At 42.1% G+C, this 19,948-nt stretch overlaps 1 protein-coding gene across 1 annotated transcript; it reads right to left on the bottom strand.

The window, feature by feature from the left end:
• Nucleotides 1-45: 45 nt before the first annotated feature.
• helz2a (helicase with zinc finger 2a) lies at nucleotides 46-19,943 on the bottom strand. Its single transcript, XM_049021894.1, has 20 exons — nucleotides 19,581-19,943; nucleotides 18,223-18,920; nucleotides 17,477-17,660; nucleotides 17,271-17,378; nucleotides 16,527-17,062; nucleotides 15,206-15,844; nucleotides 13,869-14,667; nucleotides 13,536-13,611; nucleotides 9,769-13,282; nucleotides 9,396-9,481; nucleotides 8,690-8,821; nucleotides 8,357-8,515; nucleotides 7,173-7,317; nucleotides 6,334-6,450; nucleotides 5,877-6,069; nucleotides 5,082-5,216; nucleotides 4,572-4,781; nucleotides 3,961-4,117; nucleotides 1,826-1,993; nucleotides 46-986 (listed from the first exon to the last, which is right to left on the bottom strand). The coding sequence occupies exons 2-20, from the start codon at nucleotides 18,822-18,824 to the stop codon at nucleotides 826-828; spliced, it is 8,121 nt and encodes a 2,706-aa protein (XP_048877851.1). The 5' UTR covers nucleotides 18,825-18,920; nucleotides 19,581-19,943; the 3' UTR covers nucleotides 46-825.
• Between the last annotated feature and the right edge of the window lie 5 nt (nucleotides 19,944-19,948).

The following is a 19,948-nucleotide window of genomic DNA, read 5'->3' as shown; positions in this document are numbered from 1 at the left end:
GGGTTGGGCTGGATGGAAATGATGCTACCTATCAACTGCACATACTGGACCTTAAAGCAAGCAATTTTATTTAGTAATTACAATATGTGTCAATATATTACATTTTTAACAAAAACATTTACACTAAGTTCATAATGTAATAACTTCCAAATAATGTAATGACTTACTACATTACGTGCAATATCTTATTACATTATACACTCACTATTTTTATTACATTATGTGCAGTTATTACAATATACACAGTCATTACATAATGATGTTTATCAGACCTCCAAATTCCCTGTATAAATTAACGAAGATGGTTTTCATATAATCCCTGATTAACCAAGCAAATCACACCACACTGGTTTATACTTATATATATAGTAAATACTTCACAATTACTTGTCTTTCAGTTCATTATTGAGGGCCCCCTCATCTCCTGTTTACAACTTATCCTAATGAGAGGACTATTAAACACACACAGATGTTCCAAACTACGGACTGGTGTTCCATTGTTTACACCCAGTGTTCACCTACGCATCAACTACTCAGACCTTATTCCAAACGAGGGGTTTTTAAAACTTCTGACGAGTCCCATTGTACATATTGTCTTGGTACACTTTATATTCTACTACCAGACCATCTAATGGAATTGATGAACTGCTCTCTATTCCGTTAATTGATTAATGGTGGAAAAGAACACGTATGGGTGACTGGGGGACTCCCCACGGGGGGGGGGGGGGGGGTCTGAGAACCATTCATTAAAAACCAAGAGCAGCTTCTGAAGGTAATAAAGGCGTTTCATCTTGGTGATAAACTCCAGAGATTTTGAAGAATGTTTTACTTCATCTGACGGCTGAACTTGTAGGATTTCTTCTTTGCTTTCACAGTTTTGCTTTGGACATGAATGTCCTTTGCGTTGTCCTCCACACAGTGATGCCTGTCGTAATGATCCAGCAGTCTCCTCCAAAGGGAGCTGCACCGTAGCAAGTTCTTGTTGCCTACAAAGAATGTATGAAGCACTTGTCACAATGTATTAACATACAAGTTTAATCTCTAAGACCACTGTTACATTGGGATCTCTTTCACTCCTTCAAATGGACTTTGAAAGAGTCTCTTGTATGAATCAATATGAAGAAAATGGATCATTTTTACATCCATCCATCCATTTTCCAAACCGCTTTTTCCTACTGGGTCGCGGGGGGTCCGGAGCCTATCCCGGAAGCAATGGACACGAGGCAGGGAACAACCCAGGATGGGGGGGCCAGCCCATCGCAGGGCACACTCACACACCATTCACTCACACATGCACACCTACGGGCAATTTAGCAACTCCAGTTAGCCTCAGCATGTTTTTGGACTGTGGGGGGAAACCGGAGTACCCGGAGGAAACCCCACGATGACATGGGGAGAACATGCAAACTCCACACACATGTGACCCAGGCGGAGATTCAAACCCGGGTCCCAGAGGTGTGAGGCAACAGTGCTAACCACTGCACCACCATGCCGCCCCCCACCCTAACCACTGCACCACCATGCCGCCCCCACCCTAACCACTGCACCACCATGCCGCCCCCCACCCTAACCACTGCACCACCATGCCGCCCCCCCACCCTAACCACTGCACCACCATGCCGCCCCCCACCCTAACCACTGCACCACCATGCCGCCCCCCACCCTAACCACTGCACCACCATGCCGCCCCCCACCCTAACCACTGCACCACCATGCCGCCCCCATGGATCATTTTAAGATTTTTAAATGGAAAATATGTTTGACATCATCATTAAAACAAAAAGACAAGTAAGACACCTGCTGATGCTCAGCAATGTTATTTTACCTAAAATACAGAGTCCTTCCTGCGCTCTGGTGATGCCGACATTGAGTTGGTTGGGATCCATCACGAAGCCCAGCTTTTGCACTATCCACGATCGGGTGGGTTCAGTTTCAATCTCGGATTGTGGACAGGAGCACACGGTAGACATGATGACGTAGCGCCATTCACTTCCTGTGACAAGGAAGAAAACCCGTAAGGACTGACCAACAGCTATAGCTAATTCAGAGGTCAAATTACATTACATTTCCGGGTGATATTGTACTCTGAACAGATGCCTCTTATGACATCATCAGTGTACTACATCCACATGTCTATCTTCCATGGCCACTGCAACTGTACCGGATTTTGCTGTGCCTAGAGCCTCCCACAAAGGATAGGGCAGAAAACAGATGACACAGTTGACAGAATGTCAGTCCATCACAGGACACAGAGGCAATAACTCAGCATGTTTTTGGACTGTAGAAAATTGTTACATGATCAAGGGGAAAGCAAACCCCACTAGCAGAGCACGGGATTAGGAATCAAAATTGACAGCCCTGGAGGTGTGAGCCTTGTGGAATAAAAGTTTGATTTGATTCCAAGAAAATGATATAGCCATGTTATTGACCAGCAAGCTGATTTCATTGATTTGCCAGGTAGTAAGAGATAAAGCAGATTACAGTAAAAACATACGAAGGTGCTTATGCAAGGATTACAATGCAGGAATGAAAGCACTGAGATTGTTAATTATCTTACCAAGTCTCAGAGTAGAAAAAAAGAAAAGAAAGTAAGGTCAACAGAAGGAGAAGTTCAGTCTTTTGAAAACATTCCGGGTGAGGAGACAGAAAGTTCAACAAAAGATTTGGCAAATTTGAGAAATTGGGAAGCACTGCAATGAGAAGTTAAACGTCAAAAGGTGATCTGGGGTGCATGTTGACCTTGGGAAGGTACCAATATAGTTAGGGAGCCAATAGCATCTTAGCTAAAGTAAGTGATTTAGTTGATAAGAGGAACTATTCCCTGGCATGAAAGCGAAATCATTTTTAACCATCCATCCAATTTCTGTAACCATTTGTCCTATTCAGGGTTACAAAGGGTCTGCAACTTATGGCCACAAGGCCACCGCAGGGCACATGTACACACCATTCACTCACACATGCACACCTACAGGCGATTTGCTAACTCCAATTAGCTTCAGTGTATTTTTGAACTGTACAGGGATACCAGAGAACCCAGAGGGAACCCCATGACAACACAGGGAGAGCTCCACACACTGTACAGAGATACCAGAGAGAAACCCCATGACAACACAGGGAGAGCTCCACACACTGTACAGGGATACCAGAGAGAAACCCCATGACAACACAGGGAGAGCTCCACACACTGTACAGGGATACCAGAGAGAAACCCCATGACAACACAGGGAGAGCTCCACACACTGTACAGGGATACCAGAGAGAAACCCCATGACAACACAGGGAGAGCTCCGCAAACTGTACAGGGATACCAGAGAGAAACCCCATGACAACACAGGGAGAGCTCCACACACTGTACAGGGATACCAGAGAGAAACCCCATGACAACACAGGGAGAGCTCCGCAAACTGTACAGGGATACCAGAGAAACCCCATGACAACACAGGGAGAGCTCCACACACTGTACAGGGATACCAGAGAGAAACCCCATGATAACACAGGGAGAGCTCCACACACTGTACAGGGATACCAGAGAGGACCCCCATGACAACACAGGGAGACAGGAGCTCCACACACAGACTCCACACACAAGGAGCCAGGACACAGACCTAAAGCCCCCAGAGGTGTGAGGTGACAGAGCTGTGCCTCCCCCCCCCCCCAGTTTTGACCAATCAAACTGTATGGATGTCATGAAATGTGCGGAAGACATGTGTCACTAAAATGTACATTACCTGTAATCAGTGTAATCAATATTACTTTCAACCAATTTGCAGTGGAGTCGAGCCACTCTGAGAAAAATCATAGGTGTGACTCCCTTTACGCAAAGAGAATAAACTCTACAAGAAGGAAGGTCTAGCTGCACAACTGAGATCTGATTTTTCCTCCACAGGCTACAGTGCTAACCAAGGATATGGTGTATTGTGATAATAACAATAATATTAATAATAATAATAATAATAATACCTTGGCTTTTCACAATGGTGGTTACAGTGACATTTGTAATGTTTCTCCTGCACAGGGCTTCATTAATTTTTGCCACCTGGGCATTGTATGGTGTCAGAATGGCAATGTTCTCGGGTTGTATCCCAGAATGCTTTATTAGAAGTGAAGCTATACGAACCTTAAAGACACAGGAAAACAAAAGTTAATAAAAAATGAAAACTGCAAGCACGATGCATATCCATACATGGGTATTCATGCATATGTACAGTACTGTGCAAAAGTCTCAGGTAGGCAAAGCTTAAGATGTCTAAATGACCTTTATGTTTTTATAATATATATTATTAGATATTATTTGTCAAAATGTGTCAGCTTAGCCATTTCATAAGCTCTCCTATCGTCACCCCAGAATTCGCAGTAACCATCCAATACATGCCTGTAGTTTTGACCACTGCCCCCTTGTTTGGCTAATAAATACGTTGTGTTACTATGAATCTGTGCATGTTAATTTGTGATTTCCTATTTTTTTTTCAGAGCAAATATATAATTACTACCCAGATAAGAAGCTGGAAACATTTTCTTTGACTGCCTAAGATATCTGTACAGTGCTGTATGTACAGTGAACATTTGCTTACCGAATGATCGGCCTCCTCGGAATTTGCCTTTGAGTTTTCATTCCCTTGCTCTGTGGAGACAATTAGTCTCTCCTCCTTCCCTTCAACGTGTCCAAATAGGATAGCGGTGGGTCGAGATTTAATCATCAGCATGCTGGGTTTACGGTCAATTCCAGTCACCAGTTGACCATTGTAGAACTCATTTGAGGGGAATTCACAAATGCTTCTTTGCTAACAAAAAAACAAAACAAAAAAGTACAGAAGATGCTATATCTTGAAGGTCATCTCAGACCCTAGCTAGACAGCTTTCGAACAATTCATTTCAATTAATTTGTTAGAATATTGTAACATTGTCCATCTATACTACGGATAATTTAAAACATTTATTGATGTATCACAGGTCATGGAGTATCCGACCATTCTAGACTGTTCAGCTGGATTTGAAATGAGACTCGACTTCACATTGTGAAATTTACAGATACAGTAAACACGACATTGAGCATCTTGATGGATGGATGAGTACCAGCTTACCATTCTGTACTGTGTATCCAGCATGAGGGCATTGTCCACATAACGTTCAAACAAAGACTTCTCCATTCCTAACTTCTTCGTAAGATCATTCTGCAAAATGGGCCGTAATTGCTTGTGGTCCCCAAGCAAAACAATCTGAAATCATGAAAATATTACATGCATTAACAGAAATGAATATTTTCCGTTTGGCGCTTCAATTTAAAATCCGGAAAGGGCCATAACTGTGAGAAAAGGAGAACATTCTGAGAGTTATGGTTGGTACTCTGAGAAAATAAAATATATAAATGAAATATAACAATCACAAAAACAGCAGAAGGAAGTGCCAAAGAAGAGATGACGGGAGAATATGCTAAAGAAAGATCGGTATAAACCCAACACTTTAAGAAGAGATGACGGGAGAATACGCTAAAGAAAGATCGATATAAACCCAACACTTTAAGAAGAGATGACGGGAGAATACGCTAAAGAAAGATCGATATAAACCCAACACCTTAAGAAGAGATGACGGGAGAATACGCTAAGGAAAGATCGGTATAAACCCAACACCTTAAGAAGAGATGACGGGAGAATACGCTAAAGAAAGATCGGTATGAACCCAACACTTTTAGAATAGATGACGAGAGAATATGCTAAAGAAAGATCGGTATAAACCCAACACCTTAAGAATAGATGACGGGAGAATACGCTAAAGAAAGATTGGTATAAACCCAACACCTGAAGAAGAGATGGTACCAGATAGAAAAGATGGATGCAATAGGGAGTGTGTACTACTTTAACATATTCTGAAGAACAGACCTGTTTGGGTTTATGGACGGTCAGCGGTATGAGAGCCTCTGGCTCAGTTGCCATAGCGCACTCATCAATTATAATCTGATGCACGGCCAATTTCTTGGTGAAGTTTGGGTTTGAGGCAGCAGTACAGGTACACAAAATGACATCATGATTTTCCAGCTCAAATTGGCGAGCTTTGTTCAGAAGTTCTTTGTACCTGAAAAAAATGTTAGTAAAAATAATGTATGGTACAACAGGAGAGGATCCGCTAATAATTACGAATAGATAAATTAACACTGTGTGCCTTTTGAGAGTGTTTCTTATCTCAATTTGTAAAACTGTGTAGGTGTAAATCTGACCAATCGAAATTTTGGTTAATAGGTACAGTCTTGGTCATTTTCATCTAGGTTCTGTAACAGATTTTAAATTTTTATGGTATTTCTTGTCTTGTGGGGGTACCGAGGTGCCTCCTTCAATTTACCTTTCGACTTCGACGTCAGTGATTTCCTCCTTCCTTTTAATCCTGTCATCAAACTCCCGGATTTGAGCTGAGAATGGGTTTCCGGATCTCCGTATCTTATGATGCAGTGTGATCGATCTAGCAATCATTTGCATGCAATTTAGATCTCACTCGGTTCCAGAGCAGAGACTGTTAATCTTAACATCATCTACAGTCTCAGGGACGCATGTAAACTGCAATGGGACTGAGAACTGGAGCCACAAGCCTGGTCTGGTGCTGCTCACTGAGCCTCTTATGCAGATACATATCAATAAATTACTTTATACACATACACAACCTGTCAAAATTGTGGTTTGTTTGTGTTAAATATTGGAAAGTTGAGTGAACAGCTATAAATGAAAATATATCGAAAAAACAAGTTTCCTTTGTGGAAAGAGTATGTAACAGTGCATGTCTGACGTCCTATTATCTGGTTGTGTGGTGATGGCATAGTCAAATTCTAGTCCTTTAACTTGTACTGGTTAACTGTTTCGTCCCATAAAACAGAGCAGTATTAAATGTCCCCTGTAGAAAGAATGCCTGAAGTTTTCTATGGTGTTATAACTTCTAGAGGCGGTTACTTTGATGAATGTAAGATATGACATTTTCTTGCTAATAAAGGTACAGTACTCAGATGATGAACATACTGTAAATTAATTTTGTTAGCAAATAATATTGAGGGGATTTTTTGTAAATGTTAAGTGATTAACGCGCAAATGAAGAAAGTCTCAGTGTAATGTATTTTAGATAACTGTTGCGCAACTAAGTAAAAAGCTACACTTCCATTAAAAATAAGAATGAAGAGAAAAGGTTGAACATACGTGAGGTCATTGCTGGGCCTTCCTTCCCTCTGAGCCTTGCGTGAGAGTTTGAGGTTGCTTCCTGGGTAAGGGAACTCCAGCATTTCCATCTGCTCACTGTATACTCTTAGTGGTCTCAGAACACGCTGTATCTTCAGGAGCTGCTCTGTAATAGAAAAGAGCAATATTCCAATTAAAGGTTTGTCATATTTTTGAGCGATAATGGAATCGATTTTGAATGTAGCTAGCAGCATTTCCAGTTATGGTCACACTTTACTTGAATGATGTAGTACTTAATGCGCTAATTAACCAGTAACTAGGTGTTAGTTACGTACTGATCCTGCGCTTGCATATCATTAACCAATCGTGACATTCATGTATTCCATCCATCCATCCATTTTCCAAACTACTTATCCTACTGGGTCGTGGGGGGTCCGGAGCCTATCCCGGAATCAATGGGCATGAGGCAGGGAACAACCCAGGATGGGGGGCCAGCCCATCGCAGGGCACACTCACACACCATTCACTCACACATGCACACCTACGGGCAATTTTAGCAACTCCAATTAGTCTCAGCATGTTTTTGGACTGTGGGGGGAAACCGGAGTACCCGGAGGAAACCCCACGACGACATGGGGAGAACATGCAAACTCCACACACATGTAACCCAGGCGGAGACTCGAACCCGGGTCCCAGAGGTGTGAGGCAACAGTGCTAACCACTGCACCACCATGCCGCCCCCTTCATGTATTCCACTATATTAATTAATAGTTAACTAATTAGTTAATAATGGCAAGACTAAAGTTGAGGGGACAAAATTACTTAACTCATTTACTACTCAAGAACAAATCATGAACTAAAACAGGTTTCCCTGTGAAATGCATGAACTGTCATGATTGATTAATGATGAATGAACATAGGATCAGTACTTGGAGGTAAGGAGCATGATGCATTGTGGACCTGATGAGAGTCTGAATGCAGCCGTGTGGCGGGAGATACCTCAGCACCACACCAGTCCAGATGGAACGGTGCCAGTGCCACCAACAACACTTACCGGTTAATTAATACATTAATTAAGCGTGTACTCCTACATTATTCATATCCTCTCAAAGAGTTACCTGCAGTTATTACACCATATAATTTATTTATGTTTTTCATTTCATACAAATCCTGACTGTGAATCGCTGGGACCGGGTGTAGCTTACTAGCAACAACATCCACTGATTTATTGGAAGGCCCACAGTATAAGATGCAGGATTTCTTCATGTCTTCTAGTCTGTATGCTGACTCCTCTTCTGTTTTCTTTTCGTTTGACATGAAGAACCAATAAACAAGATAGACTCCAACCACAGTTTTTCCGGTTCCTGAAAGAAACCACACAACCCAAGGTGATGAGTGTGTAATGGGCCAACAAAGGTGTGATATCATATCTATTTGAACAATAACTTTTGAGACATCTCAGCTGTAGATTTGCAAATAAAACTCCTTAATTTATACTGTTTATTGGACACAACAGAAACAGTCATAGAGTGTACTACCTGGGGGGCCCTGGATGAGAGTGAATTGGTTTTCCAGAGCTTCTTGTATGGCTTTATTCTGGCTGTTATTAAGTGCAGGAAAGTCCTCTAGCCTTTTTTTTGTCATTTGTGATTTCCATCTTTTACTTACACCTGTACAAATAAGAACATGCTTATAAATTTATGGACAACAAAAATAATAGGGCCAGTGGGCCAGTGAGTGTACTATTGCCTCACACCTTGAGTGTTAGCGATTCATGTCATACTCCCACTGTAAGTGTGGGGTTTCCTGTTTTTCCACGTTATGTCGGTTTCCTCCCAGAGTCTGAAGACAACCCATTACATAAACTGGTGTCTATAAACTACTCATAGTATGCGAGTGAGTGTGTGTGCCCTGTGATGGACTGGTATCCCATCCAGGGTGTCCCATGCTTCGTGCCCTATGATGCCAATAACATGGCCTGCCGTCCAAGATCTTCTACTGTGGTGTTTCCAAACCTGGGCCTTGAGGAGCCCCAGGCAGTTCATGTTTTTACTCCCATCCAGCTTCTGGTATGAGAATCAGGTTATAAAACACTGTTCTATTGGATACCTGCTTGGAAGTTGGATGCATAATCAATCAATCGATCAATTAATGAAATCCACAACACTGGAGGTGTGAGGCTGCAGTGCTGCCCACTGGTCCGTCAGGTCACTTTACTGTATCACTCCCTTATGATTCACTCACTTTGGAAGCATGTCTCCCTGCCAACTGCAATGTTCTGCACAAGCAGGTTGGCCTGGGCAAGTTGGTAAATGGCTACCTCTTTGCGCCTGAATATGGAGAAAATTAAACACTTTCAATAACAATCATCAACATTCAAAGTTGAAGATAAACTACACATTTTAGGCGTCCTCATTGTATATTACAAAAAAAATGTTTAAGAATATTTAACTGAATGTTTGGACATACAGTTGCATTGGATGGTTTTAAGCTATTTGAAAGCTGTCCTCATTGCCCTTGGTCACTATCTGCCCAAGAACCAGTAAAATGGGCATGTTTTATTATTCACATCAGTTCTGCATAAGTATTTTTAATGAATATATAGCATAGAACTTACACATCAGGCAACAGCTTAGGAATTAACTCCAGAGTGAATCTGGTATCCTTCCTGAAGATACCTTCTGGGTTATTTTTGAAAGGCAGGTGATTGACGCAGAAGTTTACTTGCACATAGGAGAGTCTCTTGGATTCATCCTCATCGGTGATTTTAGTGGTTATTCCATGAGCGATCCATGTGTAGGACATGGGATCTACATGGTCTGATAGCTTCTCTGGTCTGTTTTTGTTTTGTATTTGGTTTCTCAGTCGAATACACAAAAAGCAATGCTTCAGATCACATTCAATGGACCACTGCTTGATGGTCTCCAGGGAAAGTCGAAAAAATCCAACTAGATTCTTACATTTACTGTCCTTTTTAAAAGTAATGACTATATCGTCAAAGATAATGCTGTCATTTTCTGCCACAGCACTGGATGCTGACTCCATTTCACAAAGTGGTTTCCAGATTTTCTGATAGTCCATGTAGGTGTTATAGTGCTTCTTTGTAGATTGCAGTGCATACTGGGAAAAGCATTGCACTGCATTCTTTGCATGTTCCAGGCAAATTTCAAACCCAGGATGAACAACCAACAGTTGTACCACAGGGACCAGCAACCCTCTTTCTGTATCTGATCCAAGTTGTACTTCCATTGTCTTACCAGCCTTCAGTTTCAGGGACACATCAGTGTAGTGATCATCACTTGTTAGCCTTTCAGGCTGCATGCTGTCATCTTTAACAATACTTGAGCGGATTTCCTTGGTCAGTTGAAGCACATTCTCCCATTCTTCTGCTTTTATTGATGAAAGAATCTCTTTCCACGTGTCTGCAAGAATGGATGTCGTTTCAGTGGCTGTGTGGTGTCCTGAACAAAAAGGTGACTGATTGTTATTGAAGGAATAAATCCTTCGCATCCAGTTCAGGACCATGCATTCACTTTCTTCATCGAATTCCGGCTGAGCTATCAGCTGTATGTCCTTGTACATTATGGTAATTTGTTTTGGCAGTGAAGTATTGTTCAAAGGAAAGCGTAAATAAAACATTTTGCTGTTCTGTGGCACTTGAACAACAAAACATATCTTTCTCAGACTTTGCGTGCTCAGCTGTGATGCAGTATTCAGAAGCTGCGCTTTCTTTTCATAATCCCGCTGTTCCACGTGTTTCTGAGAAAAGTCTGTAGAAAGCCAGTCAATCTGTGTAGGTGTGTATTTGATGTTTGTGTCCTCAACGGCTGCATGCAGGAGCCTCTGTACAATCACATCTACGTAGCGGCGAATGGGCGATGAGGCCCAGGTGTACGAGTCAAGCTGCATGTCATAGTGTCCCACTCTGGATTGGGCTGATGAGTTGGAGCGAAGTACTTGAGCCTTACTTAGAAGATGAATGAACTCAGTTACAACAGGCAGCAACTGTGGATGAATGTTGTCTGTTGTAATTATATCAATTACTCTATGAATATCCCCTTCGTGAGCTGCAGATTCAAGGTCTTCCAACCAGGAACTAAGTATGCAGAAATTGCTGGAAGCCTGCAAGGGAGAATGTTGAGCAGTTGTTGGTTCCATGGATGCTTTATCTTCTTGAGTTATGAGTGTGTGATGAGACATGATTTTAGTGTCAACTGTATTCTGGCTGTTGTCCGCTCTTCCACTCTCATTTGTATGGTATGAAAGGTGAAGGGACATAGGTATCAATGACCTCTGCTTTTCTTTAAAATGAGAAACTTCCACTGGGTTGGGTTTGTCCTGACATCTCAGAGGAGTTAAGCTCTTTGTCTTTTCAATACTGAGTAGCCAGTCAGCCACAGAACTGTTAAACAGGACCATGAGCTCTTCAACCATCCTGTGAGATATGTTCCCCATGTGGATCTCTTCATCAGGTGATTTATAGCACCAGTCAGCCAGTTTCCTCTCCTTTCTGAGTACTTCTGAAAAGTGGCAAGCTTTTGCAACACAGCCTTCCAAAGTGTCACATGACAGGTTCTTGTTAGAGTTGCTCTGGATTATAGTCTCAGCATCTTCATAAGACAGTTTTCTGTCTGAGCATATCACAGAGAGGTGGAACTGGCTGCTTACAATCCGGTCTGTGTTCTTCTCCACCTCTGTCATCAGAGAAATGGCACGTCGCTCACAATTAGGCAGCAAACTGAAATTCTTTGTGCTGAGACATTTTGGGAACATGTGTTCAGGTTCTTTTCCAGGACAATAAAAAGTAACTCCAAGTTTCTGAGCATATTTGTCAGTAGCACTGCCCATGGTAACAAAACTAGCAACATCAGCAATATGAACTCCTATTTCATATCTTTGGCCTAAATCTCTTACACTTATTGCATCATCCATGTCTTGTGAATCTTCTGGATCAATGGTAAAGGTTGTGTATTTACGAAAATCCTTCCTGTTCTCACCCCCTTCATTTATATCCATGCAATTAATTTCTTCTTGAACAGATAGAGAAAGAGTTCTATTGAGTTGGTATTCAGTATCTAATACTTCCAGACCAGCCTCTAATGAGGTCACCTTTGGAAGGACCTTCACCACAACACCTAAGGGATATTTAAATGTTCTTTGCCACTTCAAGACCTTGACAACAAAAAGGCTTTCTCTCCTTAGGACTTCATTTATTTTCACAAACTCCACTGGCTTTCTGTAATCATTATCTGGTGTCCTCACAGCAACATAGTTGGGTTTGTCCTTGTACAATGGAGTGAAAATTTTTGAGACAGCGTTGTTAATAGGAACCATCAGCTGATGATCATATCTGTCCATGGTGCAGACATGCAATCTCGATGTCTCTTCTGTCTGCAGAACATCAAGCACTCTCCCTTCTGGAAAGCAGCGGTCATCATTTAGTAGCTCTACTACAACATGATCTCTGTGAAAAGAGTGGCCAATATTCTTCCTGCCTTTGATTTGAATACAGAGAGTGGGATCATCCAAAGGTCTAGCATAGCTTAGATGAAACCTCTCCATAATCAATACACAGCGTTTGAACCGATGTGGGTTCGTCAGCAAATGGCACATCGATTCTGGAGCTGCTGAACTCAGAATTGGTTGTTGGTCACATTCTGGGGATTCACTGGATTCTCCGAGTTTCTGACTTGGACAAATGTCCAGGATGCCATCCGCTGTGACAGTGATCCTGACATCTTTGCTTTCCAAGAGCTCCTTCAGTATAGGGTCTTCAGTGTCACTTATCTCAGATGTGATTGAGTCGGTGTCCCTGGTGTCTTCTTCTGTTTCTTTGAAGAATTTAACATTTACCTTCACATCATTTTCGATATCATCTACAGTTAGATGTGGTGGCTGCATGCTTTCCTTCCCAATACATTGGCCAATGTAGCTTTTCCAGATCTTCGAGCACCTCCCAAACATGCACAGGGCCACAGCATCTCCGACCACAATGACCTGAGACTGAGCTCTGGTCATGGCCGTATTCAGCACTCGGGCATCATTGAAGAAATCCAGGTAAGCAGAGTCAGATGAGAGCAGGCTGTCTCGTGTGTGAACGGTGGTCATCACTACTACCCGGAACTGTTTGCCTATTAAAAAAAAAAAGTTATATATATACACACACATATATGATGTATGTACAAGTATGCATACATACACACATGCACATACGCACATGCACATATTATAATGTACTTATACAGTACTACATATTGAATAGTTGTCATGTTGAATATGCAGAAATATCAAATTTTATGTTGTAAACATATATTTTGTTGAATTACATAAAATACAACATTACAAAAGAGCAGTAATATTATAAGTTGCGCTTTAGTGGAATACCTTGAACATTTTCAAAACGTTCCACTGTTACATCTCCTAACTGTCTCTTCCGCAGTTCTTGCCGGATAAATGTAATCTGTAAAATAAAAATCAGATGTTTTGTAAAACAATGGTTTTGCGCCCACACAGTACAATTCCAATTCTGTCTGGTTCAATTTCACACCTATGCGCACACCTACTCCAAGTCACCTTTACGTGTTTTTGGGCTGTGTGAGAAAAACCCGAGGAAACGCCATGACAACACAGGAGGAACATCCAGGGCAGAGACTCCCACCCAGCGTTACTCACTTTTTACAGTAATTGCATGTCCTTGGACAGTAGCACTTGAATTACCTGACATCCTTCAGAAAGAACACATATTGCTCTTCTTTCCCGATTTCCCCACTGTGGTGGCCATTCCTCAACCAGTTGTTTCACAACCTGCACAACAATCTCAGCCTCCTGTGGATTAAGCCAGGACATGGTCGTCGAGTCCAAGTGGCACTGGCCGTGAACATGCTGGAACCTCAAAGGATGGTGCCAGGGGTGCGGAGGCACTGCCCCACTGGCCTTGATGACATCGCTCTTACCAACGTAGAAGTGAGTGGACACAAAGTCCACTATTTCCTTAGTGGAGCGGTAGTTTTCGTTGAAGATGATTCGGCTGCTCAAAGCCACATTGTGTTCTTTTAGTGCTTTATAATGATGGAAGAGGCGATTCAGCAAAATATGACTGTGGTGTTGACCTTCCTCCAGAGAGAAGAGCCTCGGACCCATCTGCATGTGGTCTCCAGCCAGAACCACCCGTGTTCCTTTTCCCGCCAGGCTCAGGGGCATCAAAGCTTCACACTCCAACATCTGAGAAGCTTCATCGATCAGGATGTGACTGAAGTAACCTAATGGCAGCTTCAGACCATGGAACAATCTGGCCATTGCAGCTGTGGTTATGACTATTTTGAATTTGTCTACTGTAGCCTTGTCAGGAAACTGAAACTGACCATCCGTGGAAAGGTGACAGTATTGTACCGTAATGGCATCTGTTGCACTGGTACCCACCCCTTTCTTGTTGGTTTTTACCCTGAGAGGTCGAGCCTGAGGATTTCCAGCATTAACATAGAGGTGGAAATGATCTTTCACGTACAAATCTGCAGAACTGGAAAAGAGGGAAGATATTTCCTTAGAAACAGAAAATCCCTGTAAAATCCATGCGTCATTTAGCAGCATAAATATATTGGTAACACTTTACTTGATAGAGCACAAATACTAATAACCCAGTTACTACTGAAGTACAAATCATGAACAAATATAGTTGCTACTTAAGATGCATCACAATTCATTAATGATGAACAAACACGAGATCAGTATTTCACTTATGTTATTCATGACTTGTTCCTGCAGTAGTTCCTTTATATGTTCACAAAGGTTTACAGAATTAACAGATATTGTAAATATAGTAACAGACAAAACGTGCATCATGATTCATTATCAATTAACATGAGATTAGTATATAACTAAGACTTAGTTATATAAGTTATATAAGACTTGTGCCCCTTCAAGTAAAGTGTTACCAATGTATTTTTGCAAAAGGTAATGAATGTATTGGTTTTATAATGTATGTTGCACCACAATTGACATTTTTTTATATATATTTGATATAATATAATGAAACTGTCGAGTGCCTGAAATCTTACCTATTTGTGTGAGTGCAAATTAGGACTCTGGTTCCAGGCTGACGTACCAACTCCTTCGCTACTGTGGCCAGAGTGTAAGTTTTCCCTGTTCCAAAGGGTCCGTATATGAGGAGAGGTGCGACGCTTCTTTTTCCATCCGATTCGCCAAGGATGAAGGACATGGCTGCTTGCTGCTTTGCATTAAGCCTTGGGTACTCCACTGCGTGCACTGGAACACAGCACTGGCTCATGTCTGGCAAAACCATCTCAACTTCTGGAAGGAGGTCGACAGCTTCGTGCATCTCGCAGAGAGGAAGACGACTGATCTGAAACTGAACCTCCATGTCACAGGTCATGTTGTTCTGGAGCCCCATGTCATGGCAGCATCTTTTGGAGAGCTGCAGACACATCATGTTCTCACTGCTGGCATCTCGAACGATGTCCGCCTCGTAGACCTGATTGTTCTGATTGGCTGCTGATGCGGGGGCCACCAGGGCTGAACAGACCGATCTCCTTAGCACGTAGCCCTCCGGGGTGTCAGGCGTCAGTGAGAAATGAACCGGCACTTTAGCGAAAAGCTCCATATCTGGAGCAAATTTCATCCCAAATGCAGGCCCGGAGATCCCTTTAGTCAAGGAGATGTTTTTTTGCAGACTGAGTCTGGAATTTTAATTAGATAACAGAAAACCTTTGAATCAATGTGAACTTCAAATTGCATATAATTCAAATGTACAAATGTCATTATTGTAAAGAAAATTAAGCAAGAATTAAAGACTAGTCAGAGTTGATTCTTTGGACTCTGGGGGAGCCTAGGCTAAAAAATACTCCATGGGGTCCTTCTACTCACCGACATGGTAAAATTTATTACCATTCTTCTAGCATGAAGTCTAATTTAATAATATCAATAAAGAGAATTTTATAAAAACAAGTCCTTTTGTGAAAAAGAGAACACACAAATAAGCATATCTGTCCTTGCAATGCACCATGTAATCAGCCACCCTTGGGGGCCCCCCTCCCAGCTCGGGCCCCTGCCCATCTCCTGTCTTGCCTGTCCTGTGGCTACATCTCTGAGACTAGTTAACAGGAATATCCTTTCATCTTCTATAACCACTTGTCCGGATAAGGTAGTGGTGAGCCAGAGGCCTGCCCCAGAGCATCACAGGGCACACACTCACACACACAATGGGGAGTTCAGAGACACCAATCCAGCTTTATTAAAGCCTGGTTTTGCATTGGGGGTACAATGCTGCACTGCTAACCACTGAGCCACCACACAATAACAATAACAATAACAATAACCACCCGATTAATTCCATAAAAGGATTACAGAAGGCTTTGGTACCTGGACACCACCTCTTCTAGTGCCAGCTCCTCTCTGTAGAGGAAGTTGTGCATTCGCTCTCTGTAGTTCTGGCGGGTTAAGGAACTACGGTCTTCCGCTTTGGGGTTGAACTGCAAGTTCATGTGAGGAGGCTTGTATTCCCTCAGGAGCTCCTCTTCTTCCTCCTCTGTTTTTACTATGCAGGGAATGATGAATCTGTTTCCCCGGTGCCATCTCTCCAAATCCTGGGGGAGGGGCCTCACACCCGTGGGCATCTCCTCTGGTAAAGGGAGCATCTGATCTCCCACCCTCACCTGAAGCTTCTGTAAGAGCACTGGCCTCTGATCAAAGTCAAACACCAGCCACTGGTCATACACACCTGGGCTGAACGTGCTGGTTGAACTCAAAGTAAAGTACACAGGAATTTCAAAGGACTTGTCCCATGTCCAAAACCTCCCTCCTGTTGCATAAGTACAAGGGCCTTCAGGGCTGTTGCATGTGAAACTAAATGTAGCTCCAGATTCCTTTTTCATCAGTGCAACATGAGCCAGAGGCATCTGAAATAAGTAATGCATGAAGCATTAGGCAGTCAACCATGGGAGTTATGCAGTGTCTGATTGTACAGAGGCGACAGTTCATATAAGTGAACCATTAAACAAATTTTTTGAGAGTTAAATGATCAAATGAAACTTTTTTTCTTAATTATTTTTATTTTTCTGTTAATGCATTCTGAATCCTGACCAGGACTGGTTAAGAATAACTGACCTCTGATATTATTTTGAAAGTCCACTTTAAAGGCAAGTCCTTCAAGTGACCAGCGGCAGATAGATCCCTGTCGCAGTGCACAGTGACACCAGGCACAGACTCAGACATCTGCAAAGAAGAAGATCTGAGGTTAAAGTATGAGTTCTGAGTGATTTGGGGGAAATACAGGTGCCCTGGATGGCCAGGATTAAGAGTTGAGATCTTACAATGAGAACTTCACTGAGGCTTTCCCTGTACTCCTGGAGTAATCTCTCCTGGTAGGACAGCAAACCCTCTTCAGCTGCTTTCATTTTCCTCTTTCGTGCATTCTTGTCCCGCATATGCCATTCCATCAGCTCCTCTAAAGAGTGAGCCGAGGTACAATTATCCCCATACACACAAGTAGAAGGTCTGTGGAAAGAAGTTTCAGGCAGATTCATGTCTAACTGTCATCACTGAAACAGTTCAAGTTCTGCTGCTACTCTGTATAAAACCAATTCTTCATCTAAATACTTTGAAAACTATGTTAATTAAGGAATAATGCACACCAAGCCATGTATTAATTGCTGAGAACTGTGATGTGCAGTGGAGTAAATGTAAAAGTGAATGTTTCATGTCTTGCAGTGCATTAACCAGCTATATACCACAGTTACTGCACATTTGGCTTACATGTGTGTACATAAAGATGCCGATTTTACGTTTACGAGCTGAAAACACATCTATTAGTAGAACTGCTTTGGTCAATGACCAAACATTTTTCGGAGATATTACCCAAGCCGCCATCATTCATTAAAAATTGTTCATTGCTATGACTAAAAGTCAGTTGTTAGATCATGATTGTCTAATTATAATAGCTCTGTGATTTGTCTGGCTGGCACTGCGGCTGAAGTTAAAGAACATTAATGAACAGCCTTCTGACCAATCAGATCTAAAAATTCAACAGCGACTCGCTACATTTTGTATGTTACGCTACCTTTCACATATCTTGTAGGGTTGGTTCACATTTTCAGGTGGGTCGCGATGCTTCCATTCTACGGTTGCATCAGTGAAGATCATCCTCTCATGTTCAGGAGTAGAGCAGTGTTCCATGAATCTCTCCCCTGAGGAGAACCACTTCTTACATACTTGACAATGAAACTGGGGAGAGCTGACCAGAGGCTGCACTGGCTGATTCGGAGGATGCCCAGGTGACTTGTTCTGGACTCTTTTAACCAAGCCAATAAGCTGACTGTAGTCGAGATGTTGCTCCTTCAGAAAATTCCACACCGCGGCCTCCTCAGAACTTCTTGCATAGGTGCAGCGTATTCCATGGAGTGTGCAGCCACACCCCTCCACGAAATACCAACAAGGAAAATACTTCTGTGGCTTTGGAAATGCCGGTGGACATTTTACAGGCCTCAGTTTCTCATGGGATCCTTCCCACCTGGCCAAGAGAATATTTCCAGCACACTGAGGGTGGTCTTGCCAGATTACAGAAAACGTTATTTCATTTTCTGCTTTGCAGCAGCAGAAGCACGCCACATGAAGGTTAACTGTTCTGGATACAGTAGCCTGGATTGGGCCTTGTCTTGCCATTGTGAGTAATTATATGCAGCATAGATTTTCTCGATTTATGTCCTGAATTGGCCCCAAATCAGCTGCTTTTTCATCTCATCAGTCCAAGCCTATTTTCTGGGGGGGGGGGAAACATTTTTTTTTAATAAAACATTTTAATAATTTTCAAAAACATTTCTCTGGTAACCTTACTTACTGCAGTATTCAAGTTCACCTTAAATAGTTAACTACTGAATAGGAAATTATAAAACTATGCACACAGTCTAACTGCGATCATGGCAAAATGCAGTCAGTACATTACTTTTTGAGGAATTTGAGGAAATGATTTGAGGAAATAGCAAACACTTTGACAGGCAAAAAAATCTGACAACCACACATACTACAAGCATTTTATAAAGTAGATTTAATGGGATGATATTCTTGCTGACACCAAAAATGCACCACCCAACTGAGCAGAGAACAGCAGCACAATCTCTGACGCAACACTCTAGCTTCCAGCTAGTCAGTATCACCAAAATGTTGGCAGAAAGCCAACTTGTTTGGCTTAGGACGTCTGTTGCCGAGCAACACATAAAGTGCTGAATGCAGCTACATCAAGAACCTTGGGACAAAGTTACAGAAGCTAAGAATGTAGCCAGAACTGCCCACTCATCCATGACCAAATCACTGTAGCTGATGTGTTGCTATAGAGGTTTAAATTATGATGAACTATTTCGTCAATGAAATTTGTTGAAATAGAAGGACAAACTTAACAGAGAAAAAAGAAAAACACCTTACCTTCAGTTATCTTCCGAAATTGTCATTTGTGATTTGCTTAAAAAGTTCATTACACACCTTTGTTAACAAAAAGAACAGGCTTCATAATTCAAGCACAGCAAAATGAGCAGATGGGCAGAGAACTGTCAAACACTGTCTGTATTTATACCATGTACACACACCACACCCGCTGCAAACTCCACTTCCTGCATCAGCACTCGTGACTCAACATGTGGTTTCATTTTCAAGTAAATGAAACATACCGGGATGTCGAAAACGAGACAAACAAAACCTAGAACACTAAGATGAATTCAAAACAAAAGCATATGAACAACTTTAAAATACAGTGCATCGATCTTTAATATGAAATGCTTTTTACCAAGGTGTGA

Source organism: Brienomyrus brachyistius, chromosome 8 (genome assembly GCF_023856365.1).
Source record: "Brienomyrus brachyistius isolate T26 chromosome 8, BBRACH_0.4, whole genome shotgun sequence".
Classification (NCBI taxonomy): domain Eukaryota; kingdom Metazoa; phylum Chordata; class Actinopteri; order Osteoglossiformes; family Mormyridae; genus Brienomyrus; species Brienomyrus brachyistius.
Note: the sequence above shows the minus strand (reverse complement) of the source record. Positions and strands in the feature narration are given on the sequence as shown.